The 16,716-nt window shown below is 44.7% G+C and overlaps 1 protein-coding gene across 5 annotated transcripts in view; it reads left to right on the top strand.

Annotated features, from left to right (window-relative positions):
• The first annotated feature begins 2,279 nt into the window (after positions 1–2,279).
• Positions 2,280–16,716, top strand: part of REV1 (REV1 DNA directed polymerase) — a 108,970-nt gene continuing 94,533 nt past the window's right edge. For 2 of the 5 annotated variants that reach the window (XR_009447882.1, XM_059658976.1), the window contains exon 1: positions 5,003–5,623. Coding sequence is in view for 3 of the 5 variants with exons in the window: in XM_059658976.1 (XP_059514959.1) it covers positions 5,544–5,623 (80 nt within the window). In the remaining 2 variants the exon portion in view is untranslated. Of the gene's footprint in view, positions 2,487–5,002; positions 5,624–16,716 lie in introns of those variants that run through there. The other 3 variants (XM_059658973.1, XM_059658971.1, XM_059658974.1) reach the window with 3 other exon arrangements.

Genomic DNA, 16,716 nt, shown 5'->3' with positions numbered 1-16,716 from the left:
CCTTTCCTGTCAGTCAGTCACAGGAGTCACTGTGCACATAGCGCCCAAGGAACTCGAGTACAAGCCTCTGTTCTTTAATGGTTTCATGCTGTTTTGGGTATTTAAGAGGCTAGAGGTAGATGTTTCCTAGAAAACTTACTGTCAATACAGAGGTTGAAGGATAGCAGAGTCATATCCTTACCAAGGGCAGTCCCTACAAGGCTTATCCGCCTGAGTTTCATAGGCCCCTAGAGATGTTAGTAATGATAGAAATTCCAAAAATGGACGTTAAGGAAGTTCAGAAAAGAGGAATAAGGTGGAGTGCCCCAAAGCACTCCCTAAAATGTGGGGGGTCCAAAGTGGTCATCTCAGTGGCCCTACCTAAAGGTCAGGCCAGCTCGGCCCCTTAGATAGGAAAGATAAATGGAATAAATGGAAGTCGACAAATGAATGCACGTAACTGGATAAAATGGAAATAAAAGCCTCCTCAGACATTATGTAATATATTGTGTGTATATATAAATATGATCGTGTACTAGAATATTCTAGAATGGGCAAAAATGAAGAAAACTTTGGCTAAATTGTGCCAAGAATTCTAGTTTGTATACATTTTATTTATCTCTTCATCACTCCTTTTATCCTATTTTATCTAGAGAACAATTCGAATTGGAGGCCGCCTGCTAGATTGCACTCAAGTGCAGTTAATATCATCTTATTTTCTAGAAAGGTGTTGCCAAGGTCAGTTAACTTAATATTGTATTTCTTCCTTGAGAAAATACATAAAAATAATACCTTTGACTGGAATAGGGGAGCGGGGAAGAAAACTGACATTGAAATACAGTGGTACATTTCCTGTAGAGTTCACAAGTTATTTTTCAATTTGAAAAGCGAGTTTTGCCATTCCTTGTTAATGGAAATACTGCCATTTAGAGACCCGTTAAAAACCATAACTAAAAAGGTTTTGCCACTGTTTTTCTGTGGCGTTTTAGCAGATGACACCCTGATGGTGCAGTCCGCAGCTGGTTCTGCTTGTGGAAAGCACTCCAATCTGTACTACATTATGACGTCTCAGAAAAGCACACAACCTGCATTTGCTGGGTTAGAGACAAGAACACCGAAATTGAAGCGCATTTTTAAAAGCCTATAAGGTAGTAAACACAAAAGGCTCGGAAAAAAGAAACGTCATTTGAGTATTCTCCGAATTACTAGTAAACTAACGCCAGCTCCGCAAGATCAGCTTTCAAGAGTGCCGGTTTCCCCCCCCCCAAAGTACTTGGAAACTCGTCAGGTGTTTCAGGGAAAGGAAATGAGAAAACGTGTTGAGCCTTTGCATGGGGTTTCACTTCACGTTTGTGCATTACAATAAAGATTATTATAGAAACGTGGGATCTCCAGGAAAACCGACATTGCCAAGAGGGGGGGAATGGGCCTTATGAGTCTAGCTAGAAGGCCCTCGAATTAAAATTGTATTTAATCATACATAATATGTAATTTTTCTTTTTACATCAGTAGAAAATTGCTTTCGCGTGTAACGCCAGTGCTGCGAGATGGGATTCCAGCCGCAGGTTTACAAAGATCCAGGCGCAGCGCAGGGCGGGACCTGGGGGGACGGGGAAAGGCGCCGTGCCGCCTGGAATTGACAGCCAATCAGGGCGCCGTGTTCATTCCCACCCACCAATGCGGGCCCCGTTGCTCCGACGCCGGGAAGTGTCAGTGCTTGTGTCCCTTCTCCGCTAGATGTCACTGTCCGTCAGTCGCTCGTGGAGGGGACCCGGTGTTCCACGGATGCACACACAGCGCAGGGTTCTAAGCATGGTCAGTCCTTGCACTTGTGTCCTCTCGGACAGTAGCGTCCGGAGCGGACGGGGGCGGCGGAGACTCGCTGAAGAAGAACCGCGCCCAGTCCAAAGCAGCCATCCCAGCTGGGGGCGTGGAGGTCATGGGGTGCGGGGCAGGCTCCGCGAAGCGAAAGGCCGGTCCGCGCTACGTTTTCCCCGCCCCCGCCAGGGAGACGGTCACGTGTGGCGGCGGCGCTCTCCCCGCGGCGTGAGAGGGGGCGGGGCCAGGGAGGGTCGCCCAGCTTCCAGGCTCAGCTCCCGGCGTTCGGGGTCGCCCCAGGCCGGGCGGCAGCGGGCGCGTGCGCCGCGCGGGAATGAGTGCGGGTGAGGCGGGTGAGGCGGGGCAGCCTCGCCGGCAGCGCGCACAAGCCGGCCGCCGCCCGCAGGGGGCGGGGCGGGGGCGGAGCCAGGATCCGGCCTGAGGGGGCGGGGCGGGGCTGCGGCGCGCGCCCGCCGAGGGGGAGGGGCGGGGTCTGCCGCGGAGCGCGCGGGGCCGCCCTCCGAGAGCGTGGGGCGAGCGTGGACCGCGGCGCGGCGCTTCGGTGTGACTCCTTCCCGGCCCTCCTCCCGGCCCCGGCAAGCGCACTGTGCGGCGGCGGGGGGCGCCGGTGCCCGCGAGGCCGGAGGAGGCGGCGGCGCCGGGCATGGTGGTGTGGGGCAACGTGGAAGGTGAGCGACCCCGGCCGGCGGCGGGATGGGGGGAAGGGCGGGACCGGACACGCGCAGCCCGGAGGTACCGCAGCCCCGTCCGGAGGCGGCCGAGCGCGGGCGGCTGAGGCGGGGCGGGCAGGCGCGCTGGCCGGGCACCGCGGCTGTCCCCGCGCGGCCTGGCGGCCCGGGGCGCTTGTAGCGCGGCGGCCGCCGGGTTATGTAACGGTGACCTCCCTCCCCGCCTCCGCCATGGCGCGGCGGCCGGCCCCTCACTGGGCGGCCCGCGGAGGCGGCACGCGACGACAGGCGCCGCGGCCCTGCCTTCCGCGCCCCCGGCCCCGAGCCGCGGACGCCTCCCGGCCCCGCTCCGGCCGCGCCGCAAACTCCCTCTCCTGCGCCGGCGCCTCGCCGGCCATTCAGCGCCGCGCCATTCATTCGTGCGCGCGTTTGCTCGCTGGTTCGCGGAGCGGTGCGGGGTGCCCGCGGGGGCCGAGCGGGTCTTCGTCGCTGCCGGTCGTCCCCTCCATCAAACATCCCCGCAGTGGGTCCCAGCATCGGGTCGGAATATCTGAAGACAGCTTTTGTGCACTTGTTTTTCCTCCTCCTCTGTTGCCTTAAGACGTAGGGCACCTCCTACCTGTCCAGACAAGTGCCCCTTTCACACTCGCACTCCCTGTCAAAACAAGTCAGTCCCTGTGTGCATGGAGAGGGGCCTTTCCTTCCGCAGTAAACTGCTCTCGCTACCTAACCCAGCTTGTAAAGAAATACCTTAATACATCACTCCTTGATTGCCTCCCCCTTATTAAAAAAAACTACAGGTGGTGTAAGTCTGCTTTCTGTCTTCCAGGCTTCTCAGGTCACGTCCAGGGTGGAAATGGTTATCTTTAGGTAAAAATAATGTGGATGGACCAGCACCCACCATGAAGGGCTGGTACCTAACTGTGAAGGACTTTCTGTGATCGTTTTAATTCTGGTGTCCGCCTGGTCTCTCTGCTTCTGCACCTCGGTCCTGGGGTTTCCCCTTGGGGTAGGGTAGGACAAGACATTGCTTCTCCCTGGGGCCCGCACGGCAACCCGGTCTGGGTGCCTCCACCTGCTTCCTGAACTCGCCCTCTCCGCCTTCCCAGGTCGCCTGGCCTTACGGTGCAAATACCTTCGCATGTCCCTCCCTCTGCTTCCTGTGTTGGGCTCTTCAAGCTCACCCAAAGTGTCCACACCCCCCCCCCCCCCCAATCCTCCGTCTTTAATGATCTCCATTCAATTTGCAGTGTATTTATTTGTCACTTTTTTAAAAATATATTTTATTGGTTTTTTACAGAGAGGAAGGGAGAGGGATAGAGAGTTAGAAACATCGATGAGAGAGAAACATCGATCAGCTGCCTCCTGCACAACCCATACTGGGAATGTGCCCACAACCAAGGTACATGCCCTTGACTGGAATCGAACCTGGGACCCTTCAGTCTGCAGGCCGACGCTCTATCCACTGAGCCAAACAGGTTAGGGCTATTTGTCACTTTTAATATCTTTTCATCCACATTCTGTTTTTCTCTGACTGCCTTTTTTGTTTGTTTGTTTTTAAACCTCGCCTGAGGATATTTTTTCCATTGACTTTTAGAGAGAGTGGAAGGGAGGGATGGGGAAATAGAGAGAGAAAGAGACACAAGGATAGCCTGCCTCCCAAAAGCCCTGACCAAGGCCTGGGATAAACCTGCAACGCAGGTACATGCCCTTGACCAGGAACCAAAACCCAAGACTAACCCTTCGGTGCGTGTGCTGATGCTCTACCACTGGGCAGCACTGGCCAGGCTCTCCCAATGTCTTGCAGTCTCAAGGGCAGAGTCTGTCTTTTGTCATAGAACTTTTCACCTATTTTATGATAAATACGTATTTAAATTTTCTTTATCCTAAACAGGTGGGACTCATTCTTTTGGAGTTAATTTCTATGAAGTTTCAAGTAGAAAGTAATTTTTCAAGATAGTGTGTTTGAATATGTAAGGCCACTCCATTTTCCCACTTCCAGCTTCAAAACTCAGATTCTACATAAGAGAAGAAACCCTGTCCTCACCTGGGACAGCCTCGTCATTAATAATAAGTCAGGAAGGGTCCTGGCTGGTGTGGCTGGTTTGGGTGGAGTGTCCCCTTGTGCACTGAAAGTCTGGGTTCGATTCCTTGTCAGGACACATACCCAAAGTTGCTTGTTTAATTCCGTTGGAGTGCATTCGGGAGGCAACTGATCGATGTTTTCTCAAATCGATGTTTCTTTCTTTACCCCCCTCCCCCTAAAATCAATAAAATCATATCGTTGGGTGACTATTTAAAAAAAGTTAGTAAGTTTAGAAGGCTACATATCTTATATCTGATAGTCCTTCCTTTGATAGCTGCTATAGTAGAAAGACAAAGACTTTGGACTTACATGTAGATTTAAATTCTGATTCTGTCCATTAGCTGTGTGACCTTGGACAATTTAAGTTACTAATATCTGATATTTTTTTCTCATTTGTTGAATGAAGACCTCACTCCCACCTTGGGTAGCTCAGGATTAAATGAGTTAAATCTAAGGCATCTAGTGAATCCCTGGTACACAGTGAAGCTCAGTAAATACAGATTCCTTTGGAAAATGTCTCTATTATAATTCATAATCTAGAGTGAATCAGGATGTGCTGGAGACAAAGCATTAGAAGAAAAGTGTAATTAGAAGAGGTGATAGGTACCTCTTGTCTCCAGATAGATAAATGAATCCTAAACTAAAGAGCAGTAAAGCTCTTTCTGCTTCTCAAGATTACATGAGTTCATGTGGCATATTATATATCAGTATATTAAACGGCATTTACAAATGAAGGCAATAACAATCTTTTTTTCTCCTAGAATAGCACTATCTGAAGCATTAACCTGGCTATTAAAAGATTATCTCTGATTTTCAAAATTATGTAAGGAATGGGGAGTGAAAGGAGGAATATATATTTTTTAATTATGTGATTTTTTAAAATTGATTTTAGAAGGGAGAGGGAGAAAGAGAAACATTGATCGCTTGCCTCCTGTACACACCTGACCAGGATTGGAATCTACAACCTGGGCATGTGCTCTGACTGGGAATTGAATTGGTTACCCTTTGGCGCACAGGATGATGCTCAACCAACTGAGCCACATCAGCCAGGGTGAGGGAGGAGAAATATTTAAAAATGTCTTTTTTAGAGACAGTTAGGTTTCATGTTCTCCTTTTAATATCTCATCTGTGTATAAACAGTTTCTCTTCCTTTTACTGTCACAACAGTGCCTGCCTTCCCTGCTGTCCTGCTTTGCTCCCTGTCTTACTGATCCCCACATAACAGTGATTTTTTTTAAAGACATAAATCAGTTTTCTTTATCATGCTTAAAATCCTCCCCATGTTTCCTATAACCCTTAGAATTGAATACAAACTCCTTACCACAGCCTATCAGGGCATTACATGTTTGATAGCTGCTAATTCTAACCTTACCTCTTAGCAGGTGACTGTTCACCTTGCCTCAGTCCCTAGGTCAGCCGTGGGCAAACTACAGCCCGCGGGCCGGATCCGGCCCGTTTGAAATGAATAAAACTAAAAAAAAAAAAGGACCGTACCCTTTTATGTAATGATGTTTACTTTGAATTTATATTAGTTCACACAAACACTCCACCCATGCTTTTGTTCCAGCCCTCCGGTCCAGTTTAAGAACCCATTGTGGCCCTCGAGTCAAAAAGTTTGCCCACCCCTGCCCTAGGTCCTTTTGCCATTTCTCGAACAAACCAAACTGTTCGTATCATAGGGTGATTTACTTGCTGTTCAGTTAGCTGGGCACCCCTTTTCCTGGTGGTTGTCTTGCCTTTACATCTTCTGTTCGCTGGTCAGATGTCCTGGGAGGACTGTCTGAGGTGATTTCTAAAGTAGAAGCCAGCCCCTCCCTCTGTCTCTTCCAATTCTTTCATTTTGCCTTATTTTTCTCCACAGCATTTATTACTAGGCAAATATACAATAGTCATTTATTTATCAATTTCCCCCATTTGTTCCAAGGCCCTCCCTCCCTCCCCCACTAGAGAGCAGAGACCTTGTCTGACTTGTTCATGGCTCTATTCCAGTGCTTAGAACTGTGCCTGGCACATAGTAGGTTCTCAATAAAACTTGTTAAATGAATGAGTGGTATAAGTTGATTTAAACATTGGTGCTGGGGTCAGAATCCTGGCTCCTACCATTTACTGATTGTGTGGCCTTGGGCAAATTAATTCCTTGGTGATTCAGTTTGCTCATCTGTAAGATGCGAGCAATCATTTCCAACTCATAGGATTATTGTGAGTAATTGAGTTAATATATGTAAAGTACTTAGCACAGGGTTGTTTTATAGTTTTTAAAAACAATGTTTGAAATTACCTTGGAGTATTCAGTTAAGATTTTGTGTTTTTGCATGAGATAGAGGTATAATCAATTGAATTTTGTATTTTGCTGATTTATAGAACTCTTTCTTTTTAAATACATATATTTTGGGGATGTCTAGAACGGATTAAAAAATAAATTGCTGAGCATGGTGACCAGTATTTGGTCTTAATGTTTAAGTCAGTCAGCCTTTTTGTTCTTAGATATGGGGAAGATGCTTAGAGTGATTATCTCCACAGCTGCCCACCAGAGTGGCTTTTATGTATTTCTCTTTGAAGTTCCACTGGAGATAGGATTGTGGTGATGAAATGACTTGCTGGAGGCTGAAGACAGGAAAATTCTTGAAGGTCCAGTTGAAGTATAAGTCTTTTTTTTTAAAAAAAAAATATATTTTATTAATTTTTTACAGAGAGGAAGGGAGAGGGAGGGATAGAGAGCTAGAAACATCCATGAGAGAGAAACATCGATCAGCTGCCTCCTGCACACTCCCCACTGGGGATGTGCCCGCAACCAAGGTACATGCCCTTGACCCGAATCGAACCTGGGACCCTTGAATCCGCAGGCCGACGCTCTATCCACTGAGCCAAACTGGTTAGGGCGAAGTATAAGTCTTGTAGTATTTGGGAAAGGAGATATTTTTATCATCTTCGATATGTTCAATTTCTGTCTTTCATTATAGTCTCCCCCTCCCCCCAAATTGTATTTGGTTCTTTTTTTTTTTTCTCATATATTTTTATTGATTTTTTTACAGAGATGAAGGGAGAGAGATAGAGAGTTAGAAACATCGATGAGAGAGAAACATCGATCAGCTGCCTCCTGCACACCTCCCACTGGGGATGTGCCCGGAACCCAGGTACATGCCCTTGACCGGAATTGAACCTGGGACCCTTCAGTCCATAGGCCGACGCTCTATCCACCGAGCCAAACCGGTTTCGGCAAGTATTTGGTTCTTAATTGGGGCTTATAGTAATCCAGTTGTACTTTGTATTTTTTTCCTTTCTCTTCTTTTTTTCATAGTGTATTTTGTACTCTAGCATTTATAGAAATAGGAAAGAATTGATGGGGACAAGCAACTTAGTAACAATAGATACTTTGAGCTAGTGAAAATTGAATTATTCTTAGAAATTAAGATTCTGCCTGTGGTAATTGCACTTGCATATCACCAGTTATTTTTACTGAGTTCACTTGTCTTTAATAAAATGCCTCTTTGTAGGGATATTATGTTTTATTATGCTTTATTTATAAGTTTGAACTTCAACCAGTAGGATCCTAATCTTTGGGCTTTAAACTTTAAAAACAGCAACTAAATACTGCTGGTCTGTGTGACATTTGTTCCAAAATTTCATAGTAATTACTAAATTATTATGTATGTATTGTGTGTCAGGCTCTTTACTAAAGTTCATTGTCTCATTTAATATTCATAATCACCATATAAAGTGGGCATAGTTATAGATGATGTTACTTGTCCAGGCCACACGGGTAAGAAAGGAGCCAGGATTTCAGTCTACTTCCACCTGATTCCATGAACCCAAGTTTATAACCACTTTCCTATGATACACATAAAAACAAAGTTTCTATTTGGACACTTTGCCAGTATTTTTTATCACATCATTTGTGTTCTTCCTCTTAACTACTGGCAGTTTCATTATTGTTTGTGTCTAAGGTTTTTTTTTTTTTTAATATAATTTTTTAATTTAACTACTGCTATACTTAGATGCCTATCTTATATAATAAAAGTGTAATGTGCAAATTGAACGGTGGAACAACCACTCGGTGGGGGGGCGGAGCCAACTAAGGCTTGTGCCAGCGGGCAGAAGGAGGGGATGGTGATTGGGGGCGGTGTTGGTGATTGGGGGCGGTGGCGGGGGCGGTGGCGGGGCCAGTGGCGAGCAGCTGCAGCTGCGGAAGGGCGATGGGGGCGCGGGGAGGCGGGGCGCAGGGCCTCAGCCGTCAGACAGACCCTGAGGGCTCCTGGACTGCGAGAGGGAGCAGGCCAAGAGGGAGCAGGCCGGGCTGAGGGACCTCTCCCTGCCCCCTCCCCCCCAGTGCACACATTTTCGTGCACCAGTCCTCTAGTATATTCTATAAGTGTAAAACATTTTAATAGGCTGAGGATATGCAAAATCATTTCTTTTTCCTAATTATTAAAGTCATTAAAAATGAGTCAAGCCCTGACTGGTTTGGTTCAGTGGATAGGGCGTCAGCCTGCGGACTGAAGGGTCCCGGGTTTGATTCCGGTCAGGAGCGCATGCCTGGGTTGCGGGCTCAATCCCCAGTGGGGGATGTGCGAGAGGCAGCCGATCAATAATTCTCTTTCATCTATGTTTTTTTCTCTTCCTCTCCCTTCCTCTCTGAAAATCAATAAAAAATATATTTTAAAAAGTGAGTCAAAAGCATCATGTGTCATTAGGTCAGCTTTGTAAATAGTTTGAAAAGGTTTTGTATATAATGATATAATGCTCCAGATTTAAGAAAACATGAATATCTTTAAATTTACTTAAGGCTGAAATAAATTTCAGGTAGTAAGTAAATACTTAACAGAAATTAATGATGCTGATGTGTAGCAAATTTTTGTTATTTCTGTTTTTAGTGAGGAGGAACATGTGATAGAATGTTTTGCACCATGGTAAGCCTTAATGATCTTTGACATATATATGCAAGACTTGAAATTTGAAGAATATTGAAGATATGAGTTTTTGACCTCTCAACACTTTAGATTCAGAATGCTGGTGTTAGATTGAACCTTACAGATTCTGTAGACCAAGCATGTGAAACTCGTGGCCAGTGGGCCACATGCCTCTCTCATTGAAGAGAGGCATGCGACCCCCCCCCCCCCCCAAGTTTGACATGTTTTCTGTAGACCATACCCTTATATTTTCCTGGAGGAAAATGAGACCCATAGACTCATTTGACTAATAAAGAGGAGAAATAGGACTAGAACAGCCGTGGGCAAACTATGGCCCGCGGCGCGGTCCGCCCATTTGAAATGAATAAAACTATTGAAAAAGACCGTACCCTTTTATGTAATGATGTTTACTTTGAATTTATATTAGTTCACACAAACACTCCATGCTTTTGTTCCGGCCCTCCGGTCCAGTTTAAGAACCCATTGTGGCCCTCAAGACAAAAAGTTTGCCCACCCCTGGACTAGAACCTAGGGGGCTTTTGTTTTTGTTTTCTCTAAGACCATTTTTTCTGCTACAATAACAAGTTGCCCCCTTTGTCACCCAGGGAAAGGCCAAGGTATACTTAGTATCTTATTTTCAAGAGGGTAGAGAACTTTGAGAGTTTTTTTTAAAAAAACCTGCTTTGCCCTAGCTGGTTTGGCTCAGTGGAAAGAGCTTCGGCCTGTGGACTGAAGGGTCCCGGGTTCGATTCCAGTCCAGGGCACTTGCAGGCTCCATCTCCAGTAGCGGGTGTGCAGGAGGCAGCCAATCAGTGATTCTCATCATTGATGTTTCTATCTCTCCCTCTCCCTTCCTCTCTGAAATCAATAATAAAAAAAAATAAAATAAAATCACTGGCTTTAAAGTAACAGGAAAGTTCTTGTGCTCTGTAATGCAATTAGAAATTATGCTTTCTCCTTATGCACGTAGGATAGTTTGAGAAATCTTTGAAAGACCAATCTGGTCTCTTGGCTTTATGCTTGAATTAAAAGTCTAGTTAAGGATGGGCAAAAAGTTGGTTGTGATACAAATACTTTTTATTTGAAGCCATATCTTGAGTAACCAAAATGTTGCGTATTAGCTTCAATCATTCCTGATCAAAACTGAGGCTAAAATTACATTTTTTGGAGGTATAGTCAGAAAATAGCTGAACCCTACATTTTCTAAGCTCCCATTTCTACACTTGAGAATGGACTTAATATACTTTTATCATTTAGGCATAAGTCTGAATTATGTAATTAAAATTATGATTTTTAAAAAAATCCTCACCTGAGGGTATGTTTTTCTGTTTGTTTGTTTTTAAACAAATTTTATTGATTTTTATTTTTATTTTTTTAAGAGAGAGAGAAACATTGACCACTTGGTTGCCTTCTGTATGCACTGAACCTGCAATCTAGGTATGTTCCCTGACTGGGAATCGAACCTTCAGTCTTTGGGTGTACTGGATGACACTCCCAACCAACTGAGCCACCCGGCCAGGGCTGATTTCTTGTTCTTTTAAATGCTTTTCACCAAATTCTGAATTTTATCTTGTAATAAGCTCTATTGCTTGGTGACTATTGGCAATATTGAGAGCCTAACTGAAAAAGCCCTTTACTTTTTGGAATGCTTTGTGTTTTAAAAAGTACTTTCTTTTGACTTTTTCTCATTTGATTCTTCTAAGAGTCCTGAGAAGAGAGGTAAGGCAGTATTTCCTGTTTTATAGCTGTAATGCAGTTCTGGCACCAACTACCCAGAGTTAGGGCCGACATCACCGGTTAAGGGCACAGCCCACAAACTCCACTTCAGATACCAAGTATTACAGGGCAACCAGGCCACCTGTACTTCTGATCAACTGGCTACAAATTTGGAAGTTCCCACCACCTGCTCAGGTTTCATAATTTGCTAAAATGACTCTCAGAACTCAGGAAGGTGCTGTACTTGCAGTTATGGTGTTATTGTAAAGGATACAAATCAGGACCTGCCAAATCAAGAGATACATAGAGAAAAGCCTGGGAGAGTCCCATAGATGAAGTTTCTGTGTCCTCAGAAAGTCATTTTCCCACCACATCCATACAGGATTACAAGCCAGGAAGCTCATCCAAGCCTTACTGTATGGTTTTTAGTACATATGCATGATTGAATCATTGGTCACAGAGTTTAATTCAGCCACTAGTCCCTCTCCTCTTCTGGGATGTCAGGCTTTCTGTGGCTCAGAGCCCCAACCTTCATCACATGGTTGGCCGTTCTAGCATGGCCCACCCCATCCTGAAACTAAGTGTGCACTGGGAGTCACCTGTTAATATAAAATACTAGAGGCCTAGTGCATGAATTCGTGCACAGGTGGGGTCTGGCCATCCCGGCCCCAGTTGGCAGATCGGAGCTGGGCCAGCTGGGAGGAGAGGCCGTGGGCAATTGGCTGGCGGGCCCCACCCCCAATTGGGGTGTGAGGGCGATCAGAGGTGGCCAGGAGGAGGGGCCACTGGAGGTTGGCCACTGGCCTACCCCTGGATCAGGCTGGTTCGCTGGCAGCAGTGGGCGTCATAGTGACTGGTCGTTCTGGTCGTTACAGCATTCCAGTTGCTGGATTTTTATATATATAGAAGTGGTCCCAGGGACCCACTATGGTTAACAGAAACACTAACCAGTTGTGAAATTCCAAGAGTTTAGAGTCTCCCATCCGGGAACCAGGGACAAAGGCCTGCCAAGTTATTATATAACAGTAACCCAAGTGAGAACAGTCATTTGGCCAATTTGTGACAATTGAAACTGGAACACATCTCTGTAGTACTAGCCTGGTGATATCCATTATACTAAAAATTGGAACAGATTACCTTTGAATATGGAAAGATTGACTCCTGTTGACATTTTCTTTTCAATTGATGCAAGAGTATTTAAAACTGGGCTGATGATGTTTGTTTAAGCCAAATATTTTATTTATATAAATTGTGTTGTAGGTTGGGTTATGAATACAGACTTTTAAAAATATATTTTTTTATTAATTTCAGGGAAAGGAGAGACAGAGAGAGAAACATCAATGATGAGAGAGAATCATTGATCGGCTGCTTCTTGCACACCCCCACTGGGGATTGAGCCCTCAACCTGGGCATGCGCCCTTGACTGGAATCGAAGCCAGGATCCTTCAGTCCTGAGGCCGATGCCTTATCCATGCATGAGCTCAACCAGCTAGGGCAGACTTTTTGTTATTTTAAAAAGCTCAATAATTTTGGCTGTGAAAACTTTAATTTTTAGAATTTCTTTTTGAATTTGTAATTTTAGACTTAGGTTATTACTGTTAAGTGAAAAGAACCTATGAAGTGAGATTTTTGTTGGAGAGGTGGAGGTATTGATAATGTATTTGTTAGAATTGTAAAATGTTTTAGTAACTTATTTGTCGAATTAATTGCCCTTTTAAATGTTCAGACTTGAGTGGAAGTTGCTAGCTGTTCAATTTTATAATGTTGCAGGTGCAGATTAATGTTCTTTTGCATATTGTTTATGTCCAACAGAAAATTTCTAATTGTTACTGAAAGATTGTATTACATTCTCTTGGAACTCAATGTTTCTCAGAAATAAACTGCATTAGTTTTAAGGTATAAAGTGCACAAAAAACTGTTACATTGAGTAAGACTACTAGTTCTAGTGTCTTTTGAACAATGTAGCATTTCCTTAGAATGTCATATCATCTTAAAAGGTAGGGGGTTTTGTTGTTTTTCATGTATAATAGGGGCTACTTGGCAGGAAGCCAGGGAGAAGAGGCCAGAAAGTAAAGGAGTGGTAGTTTCTTAAACATTCTACTCCCTTTATGTTCACTTGCAATTACATTTAATATTAGGATTTATGAGAAGAGATTTGTTCAAGATGGAATTTAGCAGAGCTAGAAAAGAGTGAATGTGACCATATTTTTGCATTGCAGTTCTGCAGAGGGATTGGTTTTTAGTTAAGTGTTGTGTGTGCCAACTTACCTTGTGAGATCTTAGGCATGTGTGGGTACAATACACAAGGTGAGAACTTCAAGAGCCAGAACCTCTGTCTCTGCAACCAGCCCAATCCCCACCATTTACAGGCACAAATTTACACTTCCTTTCCTAACTTATACCCAGTAAGGTTCAAACTTCTTGGTAAGATCAGGACCTTCTATTACCTCAACCTACCTTATTAGTTCATTTGTCACTACCTCTGGCCATGTGTCCTGAATAGCAGCCAATACCCTGATGTTGCTTAAACGTAATCTTTTTTCTTTTGATTTTAATCATGAATTTTGCTTCTTCCTGAAATCCCCTTCTACCTATTTTAATCCTACTTATTATTCACAGCCTAGATGCACCTTTTCAGAGAGGCCTCCTTGGATCTCCCCCAAGAGGAGGTTCATTGCTGTTTTGTAGTTGTATGCAAGTCTTTTTTTATCTAATAGTTAACTTTGAATTGTGGTTTATACTTTTTACTCACCTGAAAATTGCAAATTATGGTAAATGTTCTGTAAATATGGAGTAAATTTTTAGATTATACCTGGAATTGTGGGGGGGGGGGGGGAGGAGAAGGAATTAAAGTCAGGATAGGAGAGATCTTGTCATCTGTAACCTAATAAAAACCTTCAATTGCATTGAAGGTGAATTGTATTTGGTTTTCTTAGTTCCTTCCCCTTAGTGCACATTCTGGCAGCATCCTATTTATATACTCTGTCTCATTACCTGTGAACTTCTTTATTTGTCTCTGTTCTCACTGACCACTCTAGATACACTTTAGGCAAAATCAGTGATTCTCAAAGTATATGCCTCAGACTAGCAGCATTAGCATTTCCTAGGAACGTTTTTTTTTTTTTTTTTTTTTTTTAAGAAATGCAGATTACCGGCCCCACTCCTGACCTACTGCCTGAGAAGCTTTGGGGTTGGGGCCCAGCAGTCTGCATCTTGACAGGCCCTCCACGTGATTCTGATGCTTGCTCAATGTGAGACCACTGCTGAGGACACAGTCCCCTCTTTGATATCAACTCCTTTATTCTCCAGCTAAATTCTGTCCCTAATACGAAGCTTCTACAGCAGCCTTGGGAATCCTTGATTTACTGCAATCATTGGGCTTTCTGTGAAGATAAAACATTCCTCCTTAGTGACGATCACTGGCTTTTACTCTGGCCTTCCACTCTCTAAAAAATCAATGGAAAAATATTCTCAGTTGAAGATTAACAACAATAACAAAGAATATGGCACAAATTTGTGTATATATTACTCTGCTCATGGCCAGGCTTGATTTTAAAGGAGTCTAGAAGTGTAGTCTCTAGTTGGCTCCCTTGCTTCCTACTAAGGGAGGGTGGAAAAGGTGTTTCTTTACTAAAAGAAAGGGAGAATGAGTAATGAATACTATATTGGAGGACAGTTGTCATTCTGCCACCTAGTAGTTTGGGAATTCCAAGACGGTTCTTGCTTCTGATACCAACTGCAAATTTGGATGTCCCCCAAACTGCCCTCAAGTTCAGTGATTAACTAGGACTCAGAACTCCTGAAAGTTGTTAAACTTACAGTTACGATTTATCACATTAAAAGAGTAAAGAGTAAAAATGGGACGGAGAAACCAAGATGACGGCATAGGTAAACGCCTGAAATTGCTGCCTCGCACAACCACTTCAAAACTACAAATAAAAGACAAAACGGACATCATCCAGAAACACAGGAAGGCTGGCTGAGTGGAAATTCTACAACTAGAAGGAAAGAGAAAAGCACGCTGAGACTCAGAGGAGGTGCGGAAGTAAAGTGCAGAGGTACGGAGGCGCTCGGAAAAGGCTGGCAACTGAGGATGTGGTTGTCTTTTTTAATTAGGAGGGAGACACAAGCTCCCAATGGCCCTGACTCCATTCCGGGCAAGTCTCTGGGGACCCAGACTCATACTGGGAGAAACTGGACTGTCTGGTGGCGGGCAGAACTCGAGGGCGGCTTTCTCTCAGAGGTGCTTGCAGCGATTATTGTGGGACACTGAGACCCGGGACCTCTTAGGGAAGGACTGAGGATCAGCCATAGCTCTTTGCTCTGCCCTGTTGATTCCCTGAGACCCCGCCCCACCCCACCCAAGCTGTGTGCAGAGGCTTTTGCATATGAATGGGCTGGCCCTTTGCAATCTAAAATTACCTAACAAACTGCTGTTGGGTCAGAGAGACCCAGAACATCCAAAAGAAGGCCCAAGGCCCCACAGCAGCTTGCACTGCTTCACAGCTGGGCCTCATCTGGGTACCTCCAAACCCCAAACAAAGAAGAGGAATCTGCAGATCTCTCTGTACTCCTGCTGGGTAGCCTCAAGCAGAGGCTAATAGAACCTCCTTAGAGATCCAAGTGCCAGTGTACCCAGTGGTCAGAGTGGGACCATCCAGATTACAACTCCTCAGATCCATAAGGGACACACTCAGGGGGCAGACTCAGTGAGCACCAAAGCCCCACTGAAGCAAGTCTTGCCCCAGAAGGGAGAACTTGCACAGAAGTTCTCCCACCGTAGACAAAGCTGATTCTCACAGAAAATTGGCCTGGAGGTCAATTCCTCCCAGTGATACCAACAACAATCAAGGCTTAACTACAACAAGACTGTTCACACAGTCCACAAAGGGGTGCACCAAGATTGTCCACCTTAGGTAATTGGGGAGGCTGAACCACTGAGCCCTATAGGACACCTAGCACAAAAAGCCACTCTATCAACACAGGGAAGCAGCCAAAATGCGGAGGCAAAGAAACAGGTCACAAATGACAGAAATGGAGGAAAGCAAACTAATGGATATAGAGTTCAAAACCACGGTTATAAGGTTTTTCAAGAATTTTCTAGAAACCGCCGATAAATTTAGTAAGACCCTCAATAAGTCTAGTGAGACCCTCGAGGATATGAAAAAGGACCAACTAGAAATTAAGCATACACTGACTGAAATAAAGAGTATTATACAGAGATCCAACAGCAGACAAGAGGATCCCAAGAATCAAGTCAAAGATTTGAAATACGAAAAAGTAAAAAACACCCAACCAGAAAAGCAAAAAGAAAAAAGAATCCAAAAACATGAAGATAGTGTAAGGAGCCTCTGGGACAACTTCAAGCGAACCAACATCCAAATTATGGGGGTGCCAGAAGAAGAGAGAGCAAGATATTGAAAACCCATTTGAAGAAATAATGACAGAAAACTTCCCCTACCTGGTGAAATAAATAGACTTACAAGTCCGGGAAGTGCAGAGAACCCCAAACAAAAGGAAT

Source organism: Myotis daubentonii, chromosome 12, assembly GCF_963259705.1.
Source record: "Myotis daubentonii chromosome 12, mMyoDau2.1, whole genome shotgun sequence".
Lineage (NCBI taxonomy): Eukaryota > Metazoa > Chordata > Mammalia > Chiroptera > Vespertilionidae > Myotis > Myotis daubentonii.
The sequence above is the reverse complement of the archived record's forward strand: the minus strand, read 5'-3'. Positions and strand labels throughout refer to the sequence as shown.